Source organism: Acanthochromis polyacanthus, chromosome 24 (genome assembly GCF_021347895.1).
Source record: "Acanthochromis polyacanthus isolate Apoly-LR-REF ecotype Palm Island chromosome 24, KAUST_Apoly_ChrSc, whole genome shotgun sequence".
Lineage (NCBI taxonomy): Eukaryota > Metazoa > Chordata > Actinopteri > Pomacentridae > Acanthochromis > Acanthochromis polyacanthus.
The window spans coordinates 467,171-492,872 of record NC_067136.1 but is presented as its reverse complement, the minus strand read 5'-3'; the positions used below and the strand labels follow the sequence as shown (position 1 = coordinate 492,872).

General features: G+C 42.3%; 2 protein-coding genes across 3 annotated transcripts in view; both read left to right on the top strand.

Annotated features, from left to right (window-relative positions):
* The window catches only part of LOC127532610 (high affinity immunoglobulin epsilon receptor subunit alpha-like), a 175,850-nt gene that overhangs the window by 38,079 nt on the left and 112,069 nt on the right, over positions 1-25,702 (top strand). The gene's annotated exons all lie outside the window — the stretch shown is intronic.
* LOC127532603 (high affinity immunoglobulin gamma Fc receptor I-like) overlaps positions 1-25,702 on the top strand; it is a 70,271-nt gene that overhangs the window by 19,853 nt on the left and 24,716 nt on the right. Inside the window, exons 5-7 of the mRNA XM_051944573.1 lie at positions 6,061-6,360; positions 6,439-6,681; positions 7,919-7,944. Coding sequence (XP_051800533.1) covers positions 6,061-6,360; positions 6,439-6,681; positions 7,919-7,944 — 569 coding nt within the window. The remainder of the gene's footprint in view (positions 1-6,060; positions 6,361-6,438; positions 6,682-7,918; positions 7,945-25,702) is intronic.

Sequence of the window (25,702 nt, the reverse complement as noted above, 5' to 3'; positions counted from 1 at the left end):
CAGCAGTAGTAATACTAAAAGTACAAGCAGCAGTAGTCGTATAAACAGCTGTTAGAGTCATGGATAGGATTGCCACCTCTTAGAAATGAAAATAAAACCCACCATGGCTCCTCAGGGCCACAGTTCAGTAAAGTTGGAAAGATATTCACAGATTTGGACTTCTGGCATCAGTAACTCATTAGATATACATTGTTAAAACATAAATAATGCCTCTTTCCCACCGCTGAAAGGTAGACAATGTGCTACAAGCCCAGTTTTATCAAAGTAGCTGTCTTTCAAGTTGCAGAAATAACATTGGTGTCAACAGGAGCCAGTTGAAGGCTGCAGTGATTCTGGTGACACTACAGTGGATCAGAGTGAACTTATTGAATATTTGTGTCCGTCTTTGCTGTTGCAGCAGTTTTGCAATTTGTAGACAGTCTCTGTTCACTTCATAGACACCATAGACTGAAGTTTCTGTTTGACCCACAGTGTGCTTTAGGACACCCGGGTCGGACTGATGTTTGAAATACTGACCAACAGCTCAGATTTTACTGTCTGCAGTTCCGTTTTGATGGATGTTAAATTTTCACTCAAAGTCTCCAGGAGCTGGGTCTTTAACCCTTTGCGCTTCAGTACATAGTAAGTGTACCGCCGGCAGTACACCTACTAATTTGCATAGGAATTTCAGGAATGTCCGACGGCCGCAAACGCGATTATACAAACACTATACACCGATGGAAAGCTTAGATTCTCATGAATCCGCCGGTATAAACCACTTTCAGATGTGATTACCACAGCGGGTGAGAAAAACACATTTGTCCGACAAAAACGAATATCCATCCATCCGTTCTCTGTACACGGCTTCAACATACACAGCGCGACTCACATTTCCGGGTTCATTATTACACACAGATGAAAATATTCCACAAAAAACGGCCATAATCCAACCTTTTACATCCAGACAACACAAGCCAGTAAACTATTTTGTCCAAAACATGTCCTGAAGTCGGTATAAAATCCACGAATCGGTCGTTTTCAAGGAAATGCACCTCGCGATGCACGACAATATTCCCTGTATTTTTCGTCATTTTTTTAATTTAAAAATAGAATATTAGCGATTTTTTGTACTGAAAATGGTTGGAATTGACTGAAGCTTAAAGGGTTAAAATAACCGCCGTCTGGTTACAGAGTGAAAGCAGCAGTTCCTCTTTAAGGTCAGAGACTGCAGCATCTGAGGGCCTCTTCAGAAGAAGACGTAGTTGATGAAGATGTTCTGGAGCAGAAAGACCACGACCAAGCAGCCTGGAGATCTGAGCCAGTGTCTCCCTCAGGTGGGTGTCAGCGGTGTTCACGGTCAGGTCTGTGGTAATCCTGTCAATAAACAAACAGAAAAAATCTAGATTATAAATCAACATGTAACCAAAGCACTCTGTGTATAACGCCATGGTATAGGATGTAGTTCAGGAAATGTCACAGTATAGTTTACTTTTCTAGAATAACATAGTGTGGCCTTCATAGTAGAGCATGTCGGCAAAAAAAAAAGATTATTATGTGGTTCAAAAAGCATAAAATCATAGGATGTTGTCTAAAATTGTCATGGATGATATGTGGTTCACAAAATGTTATAGTGCAGTTTATTGTCAAAATAGTATGTTATTCAAGAAAACATCAGAGTTTAATATGTGGTCTATAAAATGACAGAGAATAATAGTTCATTGCTCAAGTAAAAGTATAGTAATCTTTAAAACTGTTCAAATTCTTATATGTTGCTAAAAAAACAACAACAACAAAAAACTAAAACAAAAAAAAGTAATCGTAATATGTCAGTTAAAAAAGCCTGTAGTATAGCATGTCGCTCTAAACACGTCAGAGTTTAGCCTTTGGTCCACAAAACGTTGTTCTGTCCCGGCTGTCTGAAGTAGGTGAGGAGCAACACAAACACAGTCCAAACGCTGGTTTCCAGAGGGTTAGACGAGTATTTATTTGAAAGAGTAAGTTTACAACAACACAACATGTGAGCAGAAAAATCACAACGTCTGTCTTTAGTTCAGCTGAAAATAAGAGTTTTTGTCTTTTTTACTGGCCAAACTTTTCAGGAAGTAGATGAAGAATAACTAAAAGGAATATTCCACCTAAAACCTCCACTAGGGCAGTAAGTGTAGCAGCGACAGCAGAAAGAGGTCCTCTCTGGGTGGAAGAACGGCGTCTGAGTGGCAGCTCCCTTTCTGCTCTGACCTTACTCACTAAACTCAAGGTCCATGGAGGACTCCAGTAGTTGATGTTTCCTGCTGCAACCTTCTCTTTTTCAGCTTTCTTCCATGTCTGATTGCTCCTGACCTGGTTTCTGTTGACGTTTTTGACCCTTTTTCTGAGCTTTGACTGATCTGAGAACATGAAGTACATCATCGTTATCGGCGGCGTAACCGATGGAGGGAAAACCAGCCTCACCAACCGCCTGATCAAGAACCTGTCCAACTGCTGCTGGTCCATCAGGATGACTTCTTCAAGCACCAAGATCAGATAGAAGTTGGTGAAGATGACTTTAAGCAGTACGATGTCATCACTGCTCTGGACATGGACCCATGATGAGGAGGATCTACGCGTGGCTGGAGAACCCGGTGAAGTTTGAGAAGTCTCATGGCGTTAATAACACCCTGGACACAGAGATGGTCCTGAAGGAGGAGGAGGAGACTCACATCCTCACTGTGGAGGACTTCCTGCTTCACACCTACAGGCCTTTGATGGACGTGCTGAACCAGCGTTACTTTATTTCCATCCCGTATGAAGAATGCAGAAAGAGGAGGAGCTCTAGGAAGTCCACGGTACCAGACCCCCCCAGCCTGTTCTATGTCCACGTCTGGACCATGGACCTGCAGCACAGAACATCTGCTCACTGTGGAAGATTACTGAGAGCAGCTTTTAGTGATTTCTATGCAGAACACTGTGATGTTTGCTGAGCTGTGAACTATTAAATGACTGAAGAATATGGAATATTGTTCCTGTTTATTATTGTTCTCAGGTTTACTGTTAAATGTACAGAGTGCTGCTTACTGTATTTTATTGTATTTTAAAATTCCTGCACAGAACATTTCAGATTATTTTAGCACAGATCAAGGGTACAGATTGTTGTTGTTCACTGTGTATTGGGTAGAACTCATTTTGATTCAGACTGATTAGCATACAGAACCCTGTGATGTTTATGGTTTACAGCTGAGAACTAGCTGCTAAAAGTACAGAATATTATTTCTTATTTTAGGTGTGATAATTGTCAGTAAACATTCTAAGAAGTGGAAATTAACAGGGTTGTATATAGAGCTGTTCTTGTACAATGTTTGTCTCTTAACTGCCCTCAGCATTCTGTGGTTGAGCTAACAGTTTTACATAACAGGCAGATGCTGCAGCTGATGATGCTGGAATTCACAGAAACAAGGAAATAAGTCCATCAGAATTTAATGTTAACAGTTCAAAATGAAAAGGTCATATACAGCTTTACTACTGGGTTAAAGAGACAAAAAAACATGAAAAATACTTTGGAAAAGCCAGAGGTTGGTAGCAGCTTTCATGTTTTATTACAACTTTTCAGTGCCCCCCCCCCCCCCCCCCACACACACACACACACACACACACACACACACACACACACACACACACACACTCTGACACTAATCTGGATCTGCCCCGGCTGTCAGGACGTCAAAGAAGAGAAATCAGTTGAATTTTCTTCAGCCTTTATTCTCTGCAGAAGACATGAATACATGTAAACTGTCTTCTGAATTCTCTCTGCACTGTGCTCCCACAGCAGTAAAACACTGAAACATTTTTAGAAAGTACATTTTCAGCAATGAAGACAAATCAAATACAAAACGAAGAACAACGCCACCTGGTGGCTACATCAACACACTGCATCAGGGTGGAATGACTGATGGGAAATAAAAGTTCTAACTTCAAATAAAACACATACCTGCAGAAGAGAAGAGCCCATGTAAACCGTCTTCTGCTCCTGAACATACAAGCTAGAACAATGATCACCTGCTAAAAACGGAACCTAAAACATCGATAAAACTTCTGACAATGGTAAACAATATGCACTGACATGACGGCCCACAGAAAGTAAACTGCGACTGTGTGGGAATATGGGAGGAGCTACGGAAGCCCGGTGGGCACAGACAGCAGGGTGCAGAAAGGCAATTCACATTTCCAAAATCAATAACAGCTGATAAAAAAGACTCAATGAGATAAAATTTAAAAATAGTCAACATAACAACAACAAACAAATTGAATATCGGCTCATCCCATCCTGTGATCACATAAACATATACACACATGTCTATAACATATACACAATATGTCAATGTGATCACCCCCTCCTCCCCCAGACGAAAATATTCAGAGCTCGTCTCTTCCCTTCGCCTTCGGCCCACTTCGGCTCATCCCGCCGTCTTTGGCTCATCTTAGCTCCTCCGTTCATGTTTTTAAACACCACCCTAATGTCCGGGTTGCTGCCGACTCTGACGTCACGCTTCACTTTGTTGCATAAACACAAGACAAGATGCTGAAGACCTCCGCTGTTTGGGAATTCTTCAGTTTAACTGAAGACAAAACGAAGGCAAAATTTGGACCTGGGAGACCAGACGAACGGATCCGAACATTCGGGCCGTCTCCGCCACAAGCAGCACCACAATCAAATCCAAAACAATCCATGAACCAATCAGTAACATGAACAGATTGTACTTCATTCTACTGACCACTAGAGGTCCTACTGGAGCAATGTGTGTTTCTGAAGCCTCCAGGAATGAACCATGTTTGGAATAAAGAGTGGAAGCTTCAACAGAGCCTGGATCAGCATCACTAACCACAGGACCATAAAATAACCAGTAGACTAAATAAACATAGTTTGGAGGAAACATCAGCTTTAAAGCTCCTACACTGACACACTTTTCTTTAATTCTATTAATGAACTCATGTTTGATGCATGAAGACATTAGGCTGTCAGTGAAGGCATCACACTGTCAGTGAAGGCATCACACTGTCAGTGAAGGCATCACACGGTCAGGTACATGAAGGCATCACACTGCTGGGTACCTGAAGGCATCACACTGTCAGGTACCTGAAGGCATCACACTGTCAGGTACCTGAAGGCATCACACTGTGAGGTACCTGAAGGCATCACACTGTCAGGTACATGAAGGCATCACGCTGTGAGGTACCTGAAGGCATCACACTGTGAGGTACCTGAAGGCATCACACTGTCAGGTACATGAAGGCATCACACTGTCAGGCACTTGAAGGCATCACACTGTCAGGTACATGAAGGCATCACGCTGTGAGGTACCTGAAGGCATCACACTGTCAGGTACAGTGAAGGCATCACACTGTCAGGTACATGAAGGCATCACGCTGTCAGGTACATGAAGGCATCACTCTGCTGTTTTCTCCTCTTTCTGACCACATTTCAGAGGTTGAAACTGAGAGACGCTCTCAGACTGGCAGCAACTAAACCTCTGATTTCCTGTCAGCTTCAGAGGAAACAGCTTTTTGTTTTCAGATTATCGTCGTATTAAATCTTCATCAATCTTCGTCCCTGACAGCTTCAGATACAGACTCACCATCCTCATGATGGAAACAAAGATTTATTTTATTTAAAGCATTTAACTGTCAGTGAACGCATCACGACCAACTTTTATCTCTCAGCCTTTTTGTAGCGACAGTCAGAGCAGAGAAACCAGAGCAGAGAAACCAGAGCAGAGAGGCAGGAAGGAGGAGTTTACTGATGAGACAGAGCTGATCAGAGAGAGGATCTAATATCAGCAGCTCAGGATGGAGGGAACATCTCTGCTGTGGATCTGTAAGTTATCTCTCATTGTCTTTTGGGGTTTGTGTGAAGTTTAGCTCAAAAATAAACAACAATAATTTCAGTTGATGAAGTTTCCTTTGAAAGGTCAGTGAGACTTCCAGTGTTGAACGTTCTGCTACAAAGATCAGAAGAAGCTTCTTTAAATGTTGGAAACAGAACCATGGAGGATTTATGTTGGAGATGAAACATTGTCGTGTCTCAAACTAACCTTCATGTCTCTTTAGTTCTGCTCTCACTGATGAGCTGCAGAACAAACCAGGTGAAGCTGAACCTGAGTCCCAACAGATCTCAGTTTTTTAGAGGAGATTCTGTTTCTCTGAGCTGTGAGGATGAAGACAGATCTGCTGGATGGACTCTGAGGAGAAACACCACCAGAAGAACCAGAACTCAGTGTGGAGATGGATGGGGAAGACCATCTGGTTCCAGCTGTACCATCAGCAACATGTTTCCACATGACAGTGGAGTTTACTGGTGTGAGTCCATGGAGGCAGCAGCCAGTCAGAGCATCAACCTCACTGTTTCTGGTAAGATGAGCTGTGCAGTCAGTGCTGATGAAGCTGTGTGTGAATGGATGAAATGCTGTAGTTTGTCTCTGTGTTGAGGTGGATCAGTGATCCTGCAGAGTCCTGTCCTCCCTGTGATGGAGGGAGATCCCCTCACTCTGAGCTGTCAATCAAAGCAGGACTCCCCCCTCCCAGCTGCTTTCTATAAAGATGGCTCCCTCATCAGGACTGAGCCCGGAGGTCACATGACCATCCTCCATGTTTCCAGGTCTGATGAAGGCCTCTACAGGTGTAACACCAGCAGTCATGGAGAGTCTCCATCCAGCTGGATCTCTGTCACAGGTCAGGATTCTTCTACTGAAAGAGACACACAACATGAGGAGAGACACACAACATGAGGAGAGACACACAACATGAGAAGAGACACACAACATGAGGAGAGACACACAACATGAGGAGAGACACACAACATGAGGAGAGACACACAACATGAGAGGAGACACACAACATGAGGAGAGACGCGCAACATGAGGAGAGAAACACAACATGAGGAGAGACACACAACATGAGGAGAGACACACAACATGAGAGGAGACACACAACATGAGAGACACACAGCATGAAGAGACACACAACATGAGGAGAGACGCGCAACATGAGGAGAGACGCGCAACATGAGGAGAGACACACAACATGAGTAGAGACACAACATAAGGAGAGACACACAACATGAGGAGAGACGCACAACATGAGGAGAGACACACAACATGAGGAGAGACGCACAACATAAGGAGAGACACACAACATGAGGAGAGACACAACATAAGGAGAGACACACAACATGAGGAGAGACACACAACATGAGGAGAGACGCACAACATGAGGAGAGACACACAACATGAGGAGAGACGCGCAACATGAAGAGAGACGCGCAACATGAGGAGAGACACACAACATGAGGAGAGACACAACATAAGGAGAGACACACAACATGAGGAGAGACACACAACATGAGGAGAGAAACACAACATGAGGAGAGACACACAACATGAGGAGAGACACACAACATGAGGAGAGACGCGCAACATGAGGAGAGAAACACAACATGAGGAGAGACACACAACATGAGGAGAGACTCACAACATGAGGAGAGACGCGCAACATGAGGAGAGACACAACATGAGGAGAGACACACAACATGAGGAGAGACTCACAACATGAGGAGAGACACACAACATGAGGAGAGACACAACATGAGGAGAGACACACAACATGAGGAGAGACACACAACATGAGGAGACACACAACATGAGGAGAGACACAACATGAGGAGAGACACACAACATGAGGAGAGACACAACATGAGGAGAGACACACAACAGGAGGAGAGACACACAACAGGAGGGGAGACACACAACACGAGTGGAGACACACAACATGAGGAGAGACACGCAACATGAGGAGTGAGACACATCTAACACAAAGACAAACAACAATCAACTAAGAGACACAGAATGACTGAAAAAAACCATGAAACGAGCAGAAAGAGTCACCTGACCAGGTTCTCTTCTCCATACAGGTAAACCTACAACCTCAGCTCCGCCCTCTCCCTCAGCTCCGCCCCCTGTCTCCTCCTCCCTCCATCTTGTCTTCAGGCTGCTCTGCCACCTGGTGGTGTTCTGTCCATACTTCATCTCTACTGTCCTCATGGTGTCTTTGTATCGACACACAGCTACAGGTACTGATCAATCACTGACCTGTCAATCAATCAATCAATCCTCTGATGATTGACAGCTGTCTCTAACTGAACTCTTCATGTGTTGATAAATTATTTTCTTTCTGATCTTCTCTGACTGCAGGAAATTACCTTCCCGTCTCCATGGTGATGGCCCCGCCCACACAGGCTGAGCAGGGATTGGATGATGACTATGATGACATCATCACTGCTGTGACCAAGGAGCATCAGTTCTGATCTGAACTCAGGATCCTCCAATCAGAAAGTGTTTTGTAAAAGATCATGTAATTGTGTTGTTTCCTTCTTTGTGTTCACTTTGTGTTATTGCTGGTCTTTTTATTTCCAATTTAATGTTTCTTTGTGTGAGTTTTGCATATTTTTGTGTTTGTTTTGGGAACAAAAGCTCAAAACAAGTGTCTCAAATCACAAAAAAGGCTTAAAATGACTCCACATGTATCACAAATGAGTTAAAATTTGTTAAAATGTGTGAATATTTGTCAAATTATTCCATTAAATGACTAAAGAAAACAAGATGACTCAGTATTTGTTCAGTGTGACTCAGAAATTACCAGCAGGTGGCAGGAGAGAGTCTCTGGTTCAACACTGGAGACTGGACTCACTGTTTCCTCATCACTGATGTTAGAGAAGAACAACACACAAAGACTCAGAAAACAACCACAGAGACACAACATGACCAACAACAGACTGAAAACTGCAACAAAGAGACACAACATGACCAACAACAGACTGAAAACTACAACAAAGACACAACATGACCAACAACAGACTGAAAACTACAACAAAGACACAACATGACCAACAACAGACTGAAAACTACAACAAAGAGACACAACATGACCAACAACAGACTGAAAACTACAACAGAGACACAACATGACCAACAACATACTGAAAACTACAACAAAGAGACACAACATGACCAACAACAGACTGAAAACTACAACAGAGACACAACATGACCAACAACATACTGAAAACTACAACAAAGAGACACAACACGACCAACAACAGACTGAAAACTACAACAAAGAGACACAACATGACCAACAACAGACTGAAAACTACAACAAAGACACAACATGACCAACAACAGACTGAAAACTACAACAAAGAGACACAACATGACCAACAACAGACTGAAAACTACAACAGAGACACAACATGACCAACAACATACTGAAAACTACAACAAAGAGACACAACATGACCAACAACAGACTGAAAACTACAACAAAGACACAACATGACCAACAACAGACTGAAAACTACAACAAAGACACAACATGACCAACAACAGACTGAAAACTACAACAGAGACACAACATGACCAACAACATACTGAAAACTACAACAAAGAGACACAACATGACCAACAACAGACTGAAAACTACAACAGAGACACAACATGACCAACAACAGACTGAAAACTACAACAAAGAGACACAACATGACCAACAACAGACTGAAAACTACAACAAAGACACAACATGACCAACAACAGACTGAAAACTACAACGAAGAGACACAACATGACCAACAACAGACTGAAAACTACAACGAAGAGACAACATGACCAACAACAGACTGAAAACTACAACAAAGACACATCATGACCAACAACAGACTGAAAACTACAACGAAGAGACAACATGACCAACAACAGACTGAAAACTACAACGAAGAGACAACATGACCAACAACAGACTGAAAACTACAACAACGAGACAACATGACCAACAACAGACTGAAAACTACAACAACGAGACAACGTGACCAAGTTTGTCGAAATGTGCTAAAGGCATGTATGAAGTGTGTGTATGTAGTATGTAACATGTAATAAGAGTGTAGTGTGTTTGTTGTGAGTCCAGTAAAGTCCTGGTTCTAGTTCTTGTCAGAAGGTGGACGGATTCAGGAAAGAAGTTCCTCCACATCTTTTCTGTCGGCCTTCAGGCAGTGGACGCGTCTACCTGAAGGCAGCAGGAAATCTGTCTGTTTCCATGGTAACTGGACTGCTTCAGGATCTTCAAGATCCTGGATCTTCACCGGTTGTTGTGGATGTCCTGCAGGTGGGTGGACCACCCTCCCGAGGGACGGGAAGTCCTGTTTGGTGCAGCTGCTCCTTCAGGTAGTGATGCTACCCACCAGGATGTTCTCTATGGAGCAGGTGTAGAACTTCCAGAGAACTGACAGGGAACTTGAAGACTTCTGAGGTGGTGGAGATACTGACGGGCCTTCTTCTCCAGACAGCTGATGTGGAGTGTCCATGTCAGATCCTGAGAGATGCTGACCCCGAGGAACCTGAACCTGTCCACCCTCTCCACCTGTTGATCATCACTGGAGTGGAGCTCCTCGGCTGTTTCCTGCTGAAGTCCAGAAATCGGTTCTTCTGTTTTGGTCATATTCAGGTGGAAGTTGTTCAGGTTAGAGTGCCTGTATAACCAGAGTGGCGACATGACGGGTCCAAAAAATGTTGGTCACGTGATCTATGGCGCCATTTTGTTTCCAATTCATGAACGCCAGGTTTTCCTGTTAACCTTGTTTACACCGCAGAGAGTAATTCTAGGTCCTTTTTCGCTTTTTAAGTACCTGAAAAATGACGGGCTTTTGTGCCTTTGGGTGCACAAATCGATCAGAGAAGGGATTCCACATGTTTAGATTTCCCAGGAGTAGTGAAAGAAGGAAACTGTGGGAAAATAGAGTCCGGAGAGTGGGATGGAAACCGACTTCATCATGGTTTTTGTGCCAGGTTAGACCCATGTATGTACTTTCATGTTATGATGTATGGGTGAATGACAGATAGAAACATTTTCATGTGATTTTAGGCAGTTGTGGTTATTTTGACTTTGACCATTTTCATGCATGGAGATGCATGAAATACGGGCCGCTGAAGTTTAACGGGGTAACCCGTTAAACTTCAGCGGCCCGTATGTGCAAACATATTTTACTAAATTGACCAAAGTGTCAGGGCTGTGGGGTGTAGAGAACCCAAATGCAGACACAATAGACAGTCGGCCTTATTTTATGAAAAAAGGTTTATTTAAATAAAACAACGGCTAACTGAAAACAAGACTGAGATGGCTTCTATAACAAAACAACAGCAAACTATTGAACAAAGGAAAATACTCACAAACCAGGGACAAACTAACTGAAGGCCAAATGAGAATCACAGAGTCCAAAATGCAGTCTATAACCGGGGGAAAAACAGAGTAATCCTGTGAGCAGAATATCCAGGGGAAAGGAGGGAGCAGAGACGGGAACGAGGTGAGTCCAAGACGAATGAGCCAGCGAACACTGAACACAATGACCGGGCTTAAATACAGAGGGGGAACACAGGTGAGATGAATCTGAACTGATTGTGTCAGGTGACAGCAATCAGTGACCGAGAACCAAGAAAGCAGAAAGCAACAGACAGAGGGAGACAAAGAGACCAGAACACAGAAGGGAAAAAAACAACAAATGTAGAATCCTGACACGAAGCTGCAAACTCGATGATAGAAACATTATACACCGATGGAAAGCTTAGATTCTCATGAATCCGCCGGTATAAACCACTTTCAGATGTGATTACCACAGCGGATAATATAAACACATTTGTCCAACAAACAGCAAATAACGTAAACAGCACAACTCACCTTTGAAGGCTCAAAACTAGTCACAGATGAAAATATTCCACAAAACGGCCATAATCCAACCTTGGACATCCAGACAAAACAAGCCAGTAAAATATTTTGTCCAAAACATGTCTTGAAATCAGTAAGCAATCCAGAAATAGCTAGTTTTCGTGAATGTGCACCTCACGCTGTGCGTCCCATATTGAGTGAATGGAAACAAAATGGCGTCAAATCCCCAGTTGTCGCCACTCTGGTTATACAGGCACTCTCGTTCAGGTAATCCTCCAGGTGACTGATCTCCAATTATGATGAGAGGTTCTATCTGATGACGATGTCCGTCAGGTCGGACCTCTCATCGTTTTTGGAGATGAGCCCCACCACAGCGATGTCATCGGCAAACTTTAAGAAGATGTCGTTCTCTCATGTGGCCTTCCAGTCATGGGGGTACAGGGAGGACAGGAGGGGGTTTAGCTCACAGCCTTGGGGCCTCCAGAGTTGAGGGTGAAGGTTGATGAGATGTGGCTGCCCACTCAGACCCCCTGTGGTCGGCTGGACAGGAAGCTGAGGACCTGCACAGGAAGAGGTTCAGTCCAAGGTCTCTCAGCTTGGAGTCCAGTCTGGAGGAGACTTTAGTGTTGAATGATGAGTTTTCCACAAAGACCGTCCTAACATAGTTTATCCTCCTGGTGTCCTGGTGGGGGGACGGTGTGGAGCAGGTAGGGTATGGCCTCATCTGTGGATCTGTTGGGGTGAAAAACAACTTGCTGGAGGTCCAGGATGTCAGGAAGGGAGGAGGTGATGGAGTTCATGACCAGCAGCTCCAGACACTTCATCACCACCAATGTCAGGGCCACTGGGTGGTAGTTGTTCATGGAGGACAGGAAGTAAACAGAGGGAGGATGAAGATAACGTAAACACAGATGCTAGCTGGTCAGCACAGACTTTCAGGATGTGTCCAGTAATCCCATCTGGTCCTGCAGTCGACTTGTACGGTGTTGGAGTCACAACAAGCATTGAAGATGTTCAGGTCATCAGGGAGAAAGGTGTAGATGTTCATCTGTGTGGGTGTTACTTTGTACATGGTGATGTTTGTAGTCCTTGCCTCAGTTGTCTGGAGTTGGGTTGCTCCATTTGTGACTCCAGCTTCATCCCATAACGCTGTTTAACCTCCTTGATCTCTCTGAGGCAGCCTTGTACTCGTCCATGTTCCCAGGGACCTGGTCCATGTTGTAGACAGCAGCATCATGGATGTTTTGGTCCATCCATGGTTTAACTGGTCATCACTGTCCACACACAGACTTCTCCACTGGTATCATTTAATTTACAAACCCATCCTTGGTCTGATGCCCACATATTTATCCTCCTTCATGTCACATAAACAGTTCAGTCATAGTCTGTGTTTCCAGGACTTTATTACGTTCATCGTCCCCTGAACTCAGAAAAACAGATTTTTCTTCCTCTGCTGCTTCAACCTGGAACTCACTACAGCAGAGTCTGAATCTGTCCAACTGGATTCCCCTGGTGGACTTCAAACATCTCTGAAATACCATGGAAAGATCATCTCTCAGGACTTAATCTTGTTCTCAGTGTTTTTACTCTTTAACTTTACTGGTCGGTGTCCATCCATTCTGATGTCTATGATGTGTTTTGTCATGAACCCGTCTGTCTATAACTCAGTGTTTTATTGTTTTATTGTCTAGTTCAGGTCCCTTAGTGTTTGTCAGTGACTCAATGTTTTGTTGTTATTGGAGAACAAATCTCTCTTGATAATGAGACCCTGTGTCTCCATGAGATTACTTGTATCAATAAAGATTTAATTAAAACACAAATTTGGTTTTATCGTTTCATGCTGGTGGAAACAAACCGTCTGTAAATGACAGTGGTTTATCTGAGAGGAAATCAGACTGAGGTTTGGTTTCTGCAGACTTCAACCACTGAACTGTGGTCAGAACCAGTAAAGGGACGAGGCTGAAGGATGTCAGTCAGTTATTCACTCTGATGAATGACCAATAAGTGCATCAAACAGCTCCTTGATTTGGTTGTTTTCTGTCCTTGTGTTCATTTTGTGTCTCCTTTTTGTTTGCTTTGCATATTTTGTTGGATATTTTGTGTCTTTTTGTGGTTGTTTTGTGTCGTTTCTGGTTGTTGTCTATTTCAATTGTTTTCTCTGTTTTTTATTGTATTTTTTGGTTGTTCTTCAGTTTCTCTCTGACTTGTTTCGATGATTTTCCCATCAGTCAGATAATCTTCAGTAGTTATCGGGGCATTCTGTTCTCTGAGTCTGTTAAAGGAACCCAGAAGCTCTGTGGTCGTCAAGGTTCCTGTTTCTGCTGCAGAGCTGCTCCTAGAAATGTGAACTTTCTGTATTATTCACTGTTTTTCCTTCATCTTCTACTCACCCAACATTTATAATTTGTTGCAGGTTCGTGAGCTGATTTTAATTCTGAGTTCACTTTGATAAAGTCAATAATTTTACAGCTTTTGTTCATCCTGTAAAAGTTAGCAGCTCTGAGGTCAGTGTTTACGTCCTGCACCGCACTAGAGGTGTTAAAAATAAATTTAAAAAAAACTGTCTAAATGTGGCCGGTCCTTGTATCCGGATGTATCTGGCTTTGCAGAGAGCTGCAGTCTACTTGGCATTGAGAGGAAGAGAAGACAAAGAAATGGTGAGTCTGCTCTTGTTTTTGTCAGTTATGACCAGGAATCCTCTAAAACAGGGGTGTCCAAACTTTTTCCTGAGAGCCACAAACAGAAAAATATACAAAGAAGTGGACCACTCATTAGAGGCTGAACATTGTTCAACATTGAAGTTGTATCTCAAAGATTCACAGCTTCACACAGAACACTTTCATGTACTCATAAAGTTGTTCTACGAGTTGGTCTCTGCCTTGTAGGCTGTTGTTCAGTGTGCTGAGATGATCAGGAAGATCTACTAAAGTCTGACAACCACAGAGGGTCACTCAGCTCATGAAGAGGTCGGTCCTCCTCTCTTAAAAACTGCTCGATTTCTGGTCGATACAGAGTGTTACCTACTAGGATTCATCGGTTTCTGAACCGTAGTTGGGCAGCCTCGGGTAACGCTAGCTCACTTAGCTTAGCATGGTTCTCTGTTGGTAACAAGTTGTATTCAGTCTGGACCAACTCTGTGGTGGAGATGGTAGGACTTTATTGAACTCTGCAGCTCTCTGTTCGCACATACAGCTTCTCCAGGATACACTGGCTTCTACTTCTCTGATCTCTGACTGTCACTGCACCGTACATGTCGCCCTGCTTCAGCTTCAACGTTCTTCTTCTGTCACACTACCGCTGTGAGCACTTCCTCTTACGCCTCACACATACCAACCCGGTCTCACGGGGATTCGTGAAACTGTCACGTAAGTTTTAGTTTCGGTTTCGTGCGCACCAACACGATTTCGTCATGTTTTTCGTGCCGCTCACCACGAAATGTTTTTCGCTGTGGTAATCACATCTGAAAGTGGTTTATACCGGCGGATTCATGACGATCTAAGCTGTCCATCGGCGTATACTGCTTGTGTGATCGCGTTTGCGGCCGCCGGCCGCCGGACATTCTTGAAATTCCTATGCAAATTGGTAGGTGTACCACCGGCTTATGGTTAGGTTATGGTTAGGTTATGGTTAGGGTTATGGTTAGGGACGATGTCATGCAAAATATAGCGTTGGATTCGCCACGGTTTTACATTAAAAATATAATATACACATTCTTTTGAAATACGTTCTGAGTGGCACGAAAAGTCCGCCGTTTAAAATACATTGGTGCGCATTTCGTGGTGAGCGGCACGAAAAACATGACGAAATCGTGTTGGTGCACACGAAACCGAAACTAAAACTTACGTGACAGTTTCACGAATCCCCGTGAGATCGGGCTCCACATACAGACTAGAGCCTACCAAAGGGACAGGTTTGGTCTGCAACAAGAGCATTTTAACAGCCTCACCTCCACTTTACCACAGAGATCCTTCCTTTGTGCTGCTCTGTCATAGCTGGAGCTCCATCTGTTGGAACTCCACACAGCTTCTCCATTTAAGTCCCATCATGTGAACTGCATCTGACAGCTTCAGAAATATCTTCACCATTTGTTGTCCCCTTTAGACTCCTGAGATCAATCAGTTCCTCTGTAACGTAAAAATTATCATCAACTCCCTACAAAAACCAGCAGCTGTGTGGAGTCCATGCTCTCATCACATGCAGTCCAGTAAAAATCTAAAGCACAAGCTTTATCTGACACTTGATGTTTAAGCTTCATTTCAAAGCACAGCTGTATTTCTGGACATGCTAACATTGATGTAGTGATATGCATAAAAATGTATATGAACTATGTGAACACAGAGTGCAACCCGGACCTGTATTAATGTAACGCACGACTGTGTGTCAAGCTATGTAGTCCCCACTAAGAGGTCAGTAAACACTGGTTAACGCACACCTAACGTGTCTTCTATGTGCCTTCATCATACCACCAATAATACTACATGGTGGCAGCGATAAGGGAAAACCTATGAAAAGTGACGCTAGATGAACAAGATTGTCCGAGGATAATTACTGTCGCCGCTCAAGTAGGTGCAAACCGGAGCAGTGCTAACAACGCTAAAGCTAACTGATGGCAACCGGCACAGAGTGAAGAGGAACCGAGGATGTAATGGCATCACATCTTCCAAAGATGAACTGGTCCGACCCGGATCTGAGTGAGGCTATTTCACTGTTTAAACAAAAAATGTCTCTTTACTTGGAAGATGAAGAAATAGATGATCCAGCTAAACAAGCAAGGAAAATATCCTGTGGTCTTAGTGAGGATGAGAAGAAGGTGCCTGGCAAATTATGGGATTACTTCGAAGGTCAGCTAAAGTTAAACGTGAACTTTAGAATCCATAGACTACACTTAAAGCAATATCGACAAAAACCAGATGAGAGCATTGATGATTTTGTGACCAGAGCCAGAACATTAGCGCAAAGATGTCAGTTTACCGACGCAGAGCTTAATGAACGTCTAATCGAGCTCATTATTGCAAGCACGCCCCATGATGCTTTGAGAAATGATCTGTACAGCAAACCTCAAGGCTGTTCCTTGGCTGAGGTACTTGCTGAAGGACAAAGATATGAAGCCCTATCAGCAGGCAATGAACAGCTACACAAACTTGGCATGTCACACAGTGAGAAAATTCACGTTGTGGATAGAGGGCGCACGTGCCAAAACTGTGGCACCAATCACAAACCACGACAATGCCCTGCATATAATGATGAATGCTCTGCTTGTGGTATTAAAGGTCACTAGGCGAAATGCTGTAAAAAGACCAGACGACAGAGACAGCACTTCAGTCGAGGCCGAAGAAGTAAGTCTCGCCTACCACAAAACAAACAGCACAGACAGACCTCCAAAAATGACTACAAACGACAGAGCGAGTCCCATGTTGATGCCATCGACAGCAGTGACACTGTGGAGGAATACACATACCAAAAACAGTTCCATTCCATCACTATCAGCGAAAAGTGCATGCATTGACAGCATGCCACCCAGAGAGGAGGTGTATACAATCTTGAATGTGAAACCACCTGGCCTACCAGACCATGGACACACACTACATATCAAGGGTGATACAAGGTCATCAGGTAACGCACTCCCACAACGCACTTTCAAACAGATGTATGGTGAAAATACATGTACCCAGAAAAGACTGAAAAAAAACTACAAAAGAATATCTGCATACAGTGGGCACCAAATCACCTGCCTGGGCACAATTGACATCCCATGTCAGTATAAGGACTCTAAGTGGATAAAAGCCAAATTCTACGTTGTGGATGTGCCAGGTCCAGCCATAGTTGGGCTTCCCACAAGTGAACTATTAAACCTTGTAACTGTAATGTGGATACAATAACTGAGAAAGGGAAAGCCAGTGAGGAAAAAGTACAAGAAAAGAAAGCAAAGACCCCCAAAAGCATATCAACAAGTGCAGACCTTAAGAAAGCATATCCAGACCAGTTTGATAAAATTGGGAATTTCAGCGGAACGGCTAAACTCATACTGAAAGAAGATGCTGAACCATTCATTGATCCACCACAGAAATGCAGCATCCACATCAAAGACAAGTTACAGAGGGAACTGAATACACTAGTCGAACAAGGTATGATACGAAAGGTAGAAGAGCACACGGACTGGTGCTCCAGTCTTGCATACAGCACTAAAAAAAGATGGATCCCTACACGTATGCTTAGACCCTCAAAAGCTAAATGCCAGCCTTAAGAGATGCCCACACAAGATTCCAACAGTGGAAGAACTGAATCCGATGTTTGCAAATGCAAAAATGTTCAGCAAACTCGACGCAAAAGCGGGATATTGGTCAATACACCTTGATGAAGACTCACAACTGCTAACAACATTCTGAACTCCAGTCGGCAGATACTGCTGGAAACGCCTGCCATTTGGACTAAGTGTCTCTCAAGACCTCTTCCAGGCTAAGATGGACCAGATCCTTGAGGGGCTCAGAGGTGTTGTCAGCATAGCCAATGACATAGCAGTCTTTGGAGAAAACGAGGAAGAGCACGACAGAAACCTGATCAATCTGATGGAACGAGCAGCTGAAGCAGGTATTGTGTTCAACGGTGACAAATGCACAATAAAACAGAGAAGCATCTCATTCTTTGGCAATCTGTACACAGACAAAGGCATTAGACCAGACCCAGCCAAGATCAGGGACATACAAAGAATGCCAACACCCCAAAACAAAGACGATCTGCACAGATTCATGGGAATGTTAACCTACCTATCACCCTACATACCAAAGTTTGCAGACAAAGCACACACATTGAGGGGGTTGCTAAAAAGTGACGTACCATGGACATGGGACACTGACCATCAAAAGTGCTTTGAGGATCTGAAGTCAACAATTACAGAAGATGACTGCCTGAAATACTATGACCCAAACACACCCTAAAACACTAACTGAATGTCAATCCAGATACAGCAACATAGAGCGAGAAATGCTTGCCATTGTGTATGGAATGCAGCGATACCACACCTACCTGTATGGGAAGTCATTCCTTGTGATAACAGATCACAAACCACTTGTCACCATATGCGCAAAACCACTGCATGCTGCACCACCACGGCTCCAGCGAATGCTGATAAAGACACAAGGATACAACTATGAAGTCATGTACAGGCCGGGACCCAAATGATCCTTGCGGATACTCTCAGTCGGTTACCAAACCCCGAAAACCACGGCGACATCGAGCTAGATGAGCGCATCGACGGAGTAGCCATAGAGATCGAGGATCCAGAGTTGCACACTGTAGCAATAATAAACTTCTCCTCTGAAAAACAGGATGCTCTCCGAACAGAAACTGCCAAAAACCTCAAACTCAATGCACTGAAAGAGCTGATCCACCAAGGATGGCCAGACAGCATCAAAGACCTGCCAGAAGGCCTGCGTGCTTATTGGTCTTTTAGAGATGAACTGGCAATGGAAGCAGGAGTCATATTCAAAGGCAGACAGGTGCTCATTCCAGACTCCATGACTGAAGATATACTAAAATAGCTTCATGTTGGTCATCAGGGCATAGAGAAAACTCGCCGCCTTGCAAGAGAGAGTGTTTATTGGACACACATGAACGATGACATTGAACGAGTGTGCAGATCTTGCAGTGTGTGTGTGGAGTATCAGGATGCAAACCCAAAAGAACCTCTAAACCCACACAACGTACCATCTAAACCCTGGCAGTCACTAGCTTCTGATCTGTTTGAGATTAATGGACGACAGTTCCTATTGACTGTGGACAGATATTCCAAATTCCCAGTTTTGGATGAACTGCCCATGCCTGTCTCTAGCCATGCAGTCACACAGAAGATGCAAATGTACATGTCTCTATTCGGATGCCCTGAGGAGATACTGACAGACAACGGGCCACAATACACAGGGCAAACATTCCAAAACTTCAGAACAAAATGGGGAATCAAACATGTCACAAGCTCACCCCATTACACAACAAAAAGCAATGGATTCATCGAGAGGCATGTGAGACACATAAAATCAATTGTCAAGAAAACCCTGAAAACAGGTGATGATCTAGAGGCTGCTTTACTGCAGGTCAGAGCAACTCCTATTGACAGTAAACTACCTTCACCTGCCGAACTGATGTTTGGTAGACCAGTAACAACCTTGTTGCCGAGTCGAGGAGACCCAGGTAAAGAGGAACACCGACTCCACCTACAACAGAGAACTGCAGACATGAAAGTACACCATGATCGCAGTAGTCGCAGAGACCTATCCCCATTCTGTCCCGGACAGCACGTGACAGTGTTAAACAAAGACAGAGGGACATGGAATCCAGCAATTGTCATGCAAAAGTGCAATGAGCCAAGGAGCTACATTGTACAAACACAAATGGCAACAGAATCAGACGTTGCAGGAGCCATCTGTGCGAACTGTGCAACCCACATATGGAGAAAAGCACAAAAAAGATTCGCTTTGCCGAGCCACAAGTTCAAGAGGAAACTCACAGGAGTGACAGTGAACCAACAGGAACATCCTCTATAAAACCCTGTGAAACACACACCAACACAGAGGATGCTAAGGGTCCGGAACCAGTGCGCACAAGATATGGAAGGGCTATAACCAAACCAGCTCACCACAAAGACTATGTCTAGAGTCAGAACAACATCCAGTTCAAAGTTGTGGCATCCATGGAGGACTCTGTTCATTAAGTTATATGTGTTATTTTATGCACAAAGCGAGCACTACTAAGAAAAAAAAAGTGTTATCCTCATAACTGTTATGTTTCTACCACATGGTGATGTTATGTTATTAAAGAAACCAACTAATGTAGTGCATGTTTAAGCTTTGCACAATAGGTTTGCAGAACTTTTTATTATTGTCATCATTCGAAGTGAGGGACACTCCAGCTGAACAGGTGGGAAGTAGTGATATGCATAAAAATGTATATGAACCATGTGAACACAGAGTGCAACCCGGACCTGTATTAATGTAACGCACAACTGTGTGTCAAGCTGTGTAGTCCCCACTAAGAGGTCAGTAAACGCTGGTTAACGCACACCTAATGTGTCTTCTATGTGCCTTCATCATACCACCAATAATACTACAATTGTTGAATTCCTGCATTTTCTCCTGGTACATTATTCCCACAACTTCAGTGAGGTATTGTTTTATGAAGTCACCATCTGAGAAAGGTTTCCAGTGGAGGACGATGAGTTGAGCTGCTTCATTTCCTTGTATTCTGTTAGAATGGAATAAATACTGTTGCTGGGTTAGCAGGCTAGCTGTCATTTGCTAAACTTTCTCTTCCTGCTCAGCACCAGTGTAGGAGTGAAGGACTGATGTTTGGTTTATAATGTTGTCGTACATTTTACTCTTTTTCATTTCAAGATGTTTTTATTGTTTTTAGGCAATATAGATGCATAATTCAATGTACATTTGTTATACAGGTGCACAATAACAGACAACAAAGTTATAGTATATACCTCTCTGGCACCCCGGGATGGTATCTAAGTAAATGAAGTCAAATGTACAAATATAATAAAAACAATATTAAGCAAAATAAAAAAGAAAACAGGAAACACAAGGAGAGAAAGGAATCAAGAGTAAAGAGCAGAGGAGAGAGGTCAAATATCTAAGGAGTGTGCATCAAACACATTACCATAAAACTCCAAGAAAGGGTCCCATATACTCTGAAATTTTTCGGATGAGGTTTGAACTGTGGTTCTAATCTTTTCAAGCTGAAGAAAAGACATAATTTCACTCACCCAACATGAGTGTTTTGGAGGTAAGGGCAACTTCCAGTTGGTAAGGATTAAACGACGAGCTAATAGAGTAGAGAATGCTATTAATTGTGATTGCCCTTTTGTAGCTCCAATGTTTGTACAACTCCAAAAACTGCAGTAAGAGGATTTGGAGTGATTTGTTTCCTACAAATGTAGGAGAATGTATTGAATATTTCTGACCAGAAACTATGTAGGTTTGGACAGGTCCAGAACATTTGTGCCAAAGTAGCAGGAGCTTGATGACAACGACCACAAGTGGGGTCTACATTAGGATATATTTTGGCTAATTTGGTCCGGGAAAGATGCAAACGGTTAAATATCTTAAACTGTATCAGTCTGTGTCTGACACAAATGGATGATGTGTATATTCTGCCTATAATTCTTTGCCAATTTTCTTCACATATTACAATATTTAAATCTTCCTCCCACTGAATTTTAAGAGGCAAAAGTGATGGACATTTTATTCCTTGAATAATGGAATAAAGCTGCGATATTGTGCCATTTGCCTTAAGTGTCAAACATTCATCAAAAGGACAAATATCTGGCTTCAAAGGAAATGATGGGAACTTTGTGTGAACAAAATCACGGGCTTGAAGATACCTAAAAATATGTGATTTTGGTAGATTGAATTTAGTAGACAGTTGCTCAAAAGAAGCAAAGCCGCCTTCCACAAAAAGATCTCCTACAGTTATAACTCCCTTTCTAGTCCATGTTGAGAAAATTGTGTCTCACAATGAGGGTCTGAAAAGAGCATTTTGAGACAACGGCATAGATACCAGAGCTTGTTTGCACCCAAAATGTTTCTGAAACTGAATCCATATACGTAGACTGGATGTGACAGGACTGTTTTTTGAGTGTGCACCTAATGCCAAAGGCAGAGGTGCACACAGCAAAGAGGCCAAAGAAGCAGGAGAGCATGCATGTTGTTCCATTAGAGCCCAACTTGGGCCTGTCCCGTTCACACAGGTGTTATACCAGATAGTTAACTTAAATATATTTGCGGCCCAGTAATAATACATAAAATGTGGTAAACCTAGTCCTCCATTAGATTTACGACTCTCCAAGACCGCCCTTCGCACACGAGGTATTGTTTTGTTCCAAATAAATGTGCTGATATACTTGTCAAGTTCTTTGAAAAATGATTTGGGTAAAAAGATTGGAACTGTTTGGAATAGGTGTAGTATTTTAGGTAGAATCACCATTTTTATGGAATTAATACGACCAGCTCAAGATAAAGGAAGAGTGGCCCACCGATTCAGATCTTCTTTGATTTGAACTAAAATACTTTTGAAGTCTTTTTGAAACAAATCTTTGTAAGAGCTCGTCACGTTTACTCGTAAATATAGTAGAGGACCCGTTGCTATTTTAAATGGATGTGAGTGAAATGTCGAGTTTTGAGCTAAATTGTTGACAGGAAATAAAACACTTTTGGTAAAATTAATTTTGTAGCCAGATGATTTGCCAAAATAAGTAATAATTTCTAAGGCTTTTGGGATTAAGACTTCTGGAACAGTTACAAACAGGAGTAGATCATCTGCATATAGTGACACTTTGTGAACCAGACCGCCCCTTGTAATACCATGTATATCCTTGTTGAGTCGCAGCGCAATGGCTAGCGGCTCAATTGCTAGATCAAAAAGGAGAGGGGATAACGGGCAGCCCTGTCTTGTGCCACGATGGAGAAGAAAATAAGATGAATTTAAATTATTAGTTCTCACTCTCGCCTGAGGTTTTGCATAAAGAGTTTCAATCCAAGAAACAAAGACAGGGCCAAAGCCAAACTTTCGCAAAGAGTTGAAAAGATGTGTATACTCAATTTGATCGAATGCTTTGTGAGCATCCAATGAAATTACAAACTCTGAAGATCGGGTTGAGTGTCTGGAATATAATATGTTGAAGAGTCGCCTCAGATTATGAAACGATTGTCTTCCCTTTATAAATCCTGTTTGATCCGGATTCACTATTGTCGGAACTACTGATTCCAATCTAAGGGACAAAATCTTTGTGAGTATTTTATAGTCACATGTAAGCAGACTTATTGGATGATAAGACTCACATTTAGTAGGATCTTTACCTTTCTTAAGAATCACAGAGATCGTAGCTTGAGTCATAGACTCAGGAAGGTTCTTTTGTGTCAGTGATTCAGTGTAAACCGAGGACAACAAGGGCATTAACTTGTTTGCAAAGGCTTTGTAGAACTCAACTGAATACCCGTCCGGACCAGGTGCCTTTCTATTTTTCATAGATTTTATGGCCTGTCCAATCTCACTTTCAGATATAGGTTGCTCTAAAAAGGCCCTGTCCTTGTCAGCTACAGTTGGAAGAGAAATATTGTTCAAAAAATCTTGTCCTTGAGAGCATTCAGAAGAATATAATGATGAGTAGAAAAGTTTAAATTGATCGTTCATATCTTTAGGATCAGACTTTATTTCTCCCTCTGCTGATTGTATTTCTGTTCTAAAGTTTGCAGCTGAATGCTGACACAGCTGATGGGAGAGTAACCTACCTGCTCTATCCCCATGTTCATCATAATTTTGTCTGGATTTCAAAATTTTTCACTGCTTCATTTGATACAAGGAGATCAAATTCTGTTTGTAACGCTATTCTCTTTTTGTGGAGATCAGCCGATGGTGTAGAGGAATATTGCAGATCCACATCTTTAATTAACTTAATTAATTCATTAAATCTTTTAGATCGGTTCTTATTTATGCGAGCAGTGTATTCTATTATATGACCTCTATAAATACTTTCAGAGTTTCCCAAAGAACTAAAATATTAGTATCTGGTAACTGATTAGTTTCAAGGAAGAAATCAATCTGTGAGGCAATGCATTCAACAAAATTTTTATCAGCTAATAAACAAGGGTTGAATCGCCTATTCCAATGGAATGGTATACTATTTTGGAGGAAGAGTTCTAATACCACTGGAGAGTGATCAGAAATAACGATGCTTTCATTATTGCATGACTTCACAAATTGAAGCATATTTGGTCTAATAAGAAGAAATCTATTCTTGAATATGTATGATGGACTGCAGAGAAAAACGAGAACATTTTAGAAGTGGGATTTTTAAATCTCCATGGATCTACAATAGACTGACAGAAGGTATTTATGGTAGTAGCAGATGTAGACAGGATCGTAGAACTACTCCACCGGTCAAGTGAGGGCTTAAGAACCGTATTAAAATCCCCTCCAAAAATTAAGTGGTGTGTTCCAAGCTCCGGTAAACGGCCAAAAAACTCTGAAAAAATTTACATTGTCTCCATTGGGAGCATATAGACTAACTAAAACTACTGGAAAATTATATAGCCTGCCTTATACAATAACAAAACGTCCATTTTTATCCCCTACAGTTCTGGTCAGAGTGAACTGTACATTTTTACCTAACAAAATAGCTGAATCAAGGTCAGAGTGATATATCTGTGAAATTGATCCTCTCTTTAGTTTCATTATGTCTTTTGTGCGAAGGTGTGTTTCTTGTAAGAAGATTACCTCTGCCTTCAGCTTGTTCAGATGAGAAAACACCTTACTTCGTTTTACTGGGTGGTTGAGTCCCCTCACATTCCAGCTAACAAATCTGGTATATGCTCTATTAAATCCATCCATGGGAGTCATGACTGATAAGAGCAAGGGACTGAGGTCTTGATGGAATTGCAGTATGACACACCAGCTCTACCTCTGCAGAAAGAAGAAAGAAAGAAAAAAGGCAAAGGAGACAAAAAGAATACACAATAAAATGCAAACAAATTACTACATTGCCTTCTGGAAAAAAAAAAAACCCTGCTGGTCCCTTCCCAAACAAGAGACTGCACCCTCCCAACCCCCCAAGCCACTGTGAGGTATCTAACACAAATCTTACCTTGTGGAACTGAGACCCCACATAAACCTTACATTTGAATGTTTTAACAGAACCAAAGTCCTAACTTCAACAAGATCCACTTATTACCATTAATCTACCAAGTAATATGACTTTGAGCATTAGAAAAAACAAACAAACATAATATTGAAAAATAATAATGAAGCAAAAATGAAAAAGTAAAATAAAATAATACAAATAAAAAAGTAAATACAAAACACAACTGCTGCTAATTAAGAAGATCCTTTCAAGATTAAACATAATAATAGTACTAACATAAACATAAAATAAGTATTAACCAAATTAATGTCAAATGACATTGCACATATAATTATATAAAACCAGTACTATTTT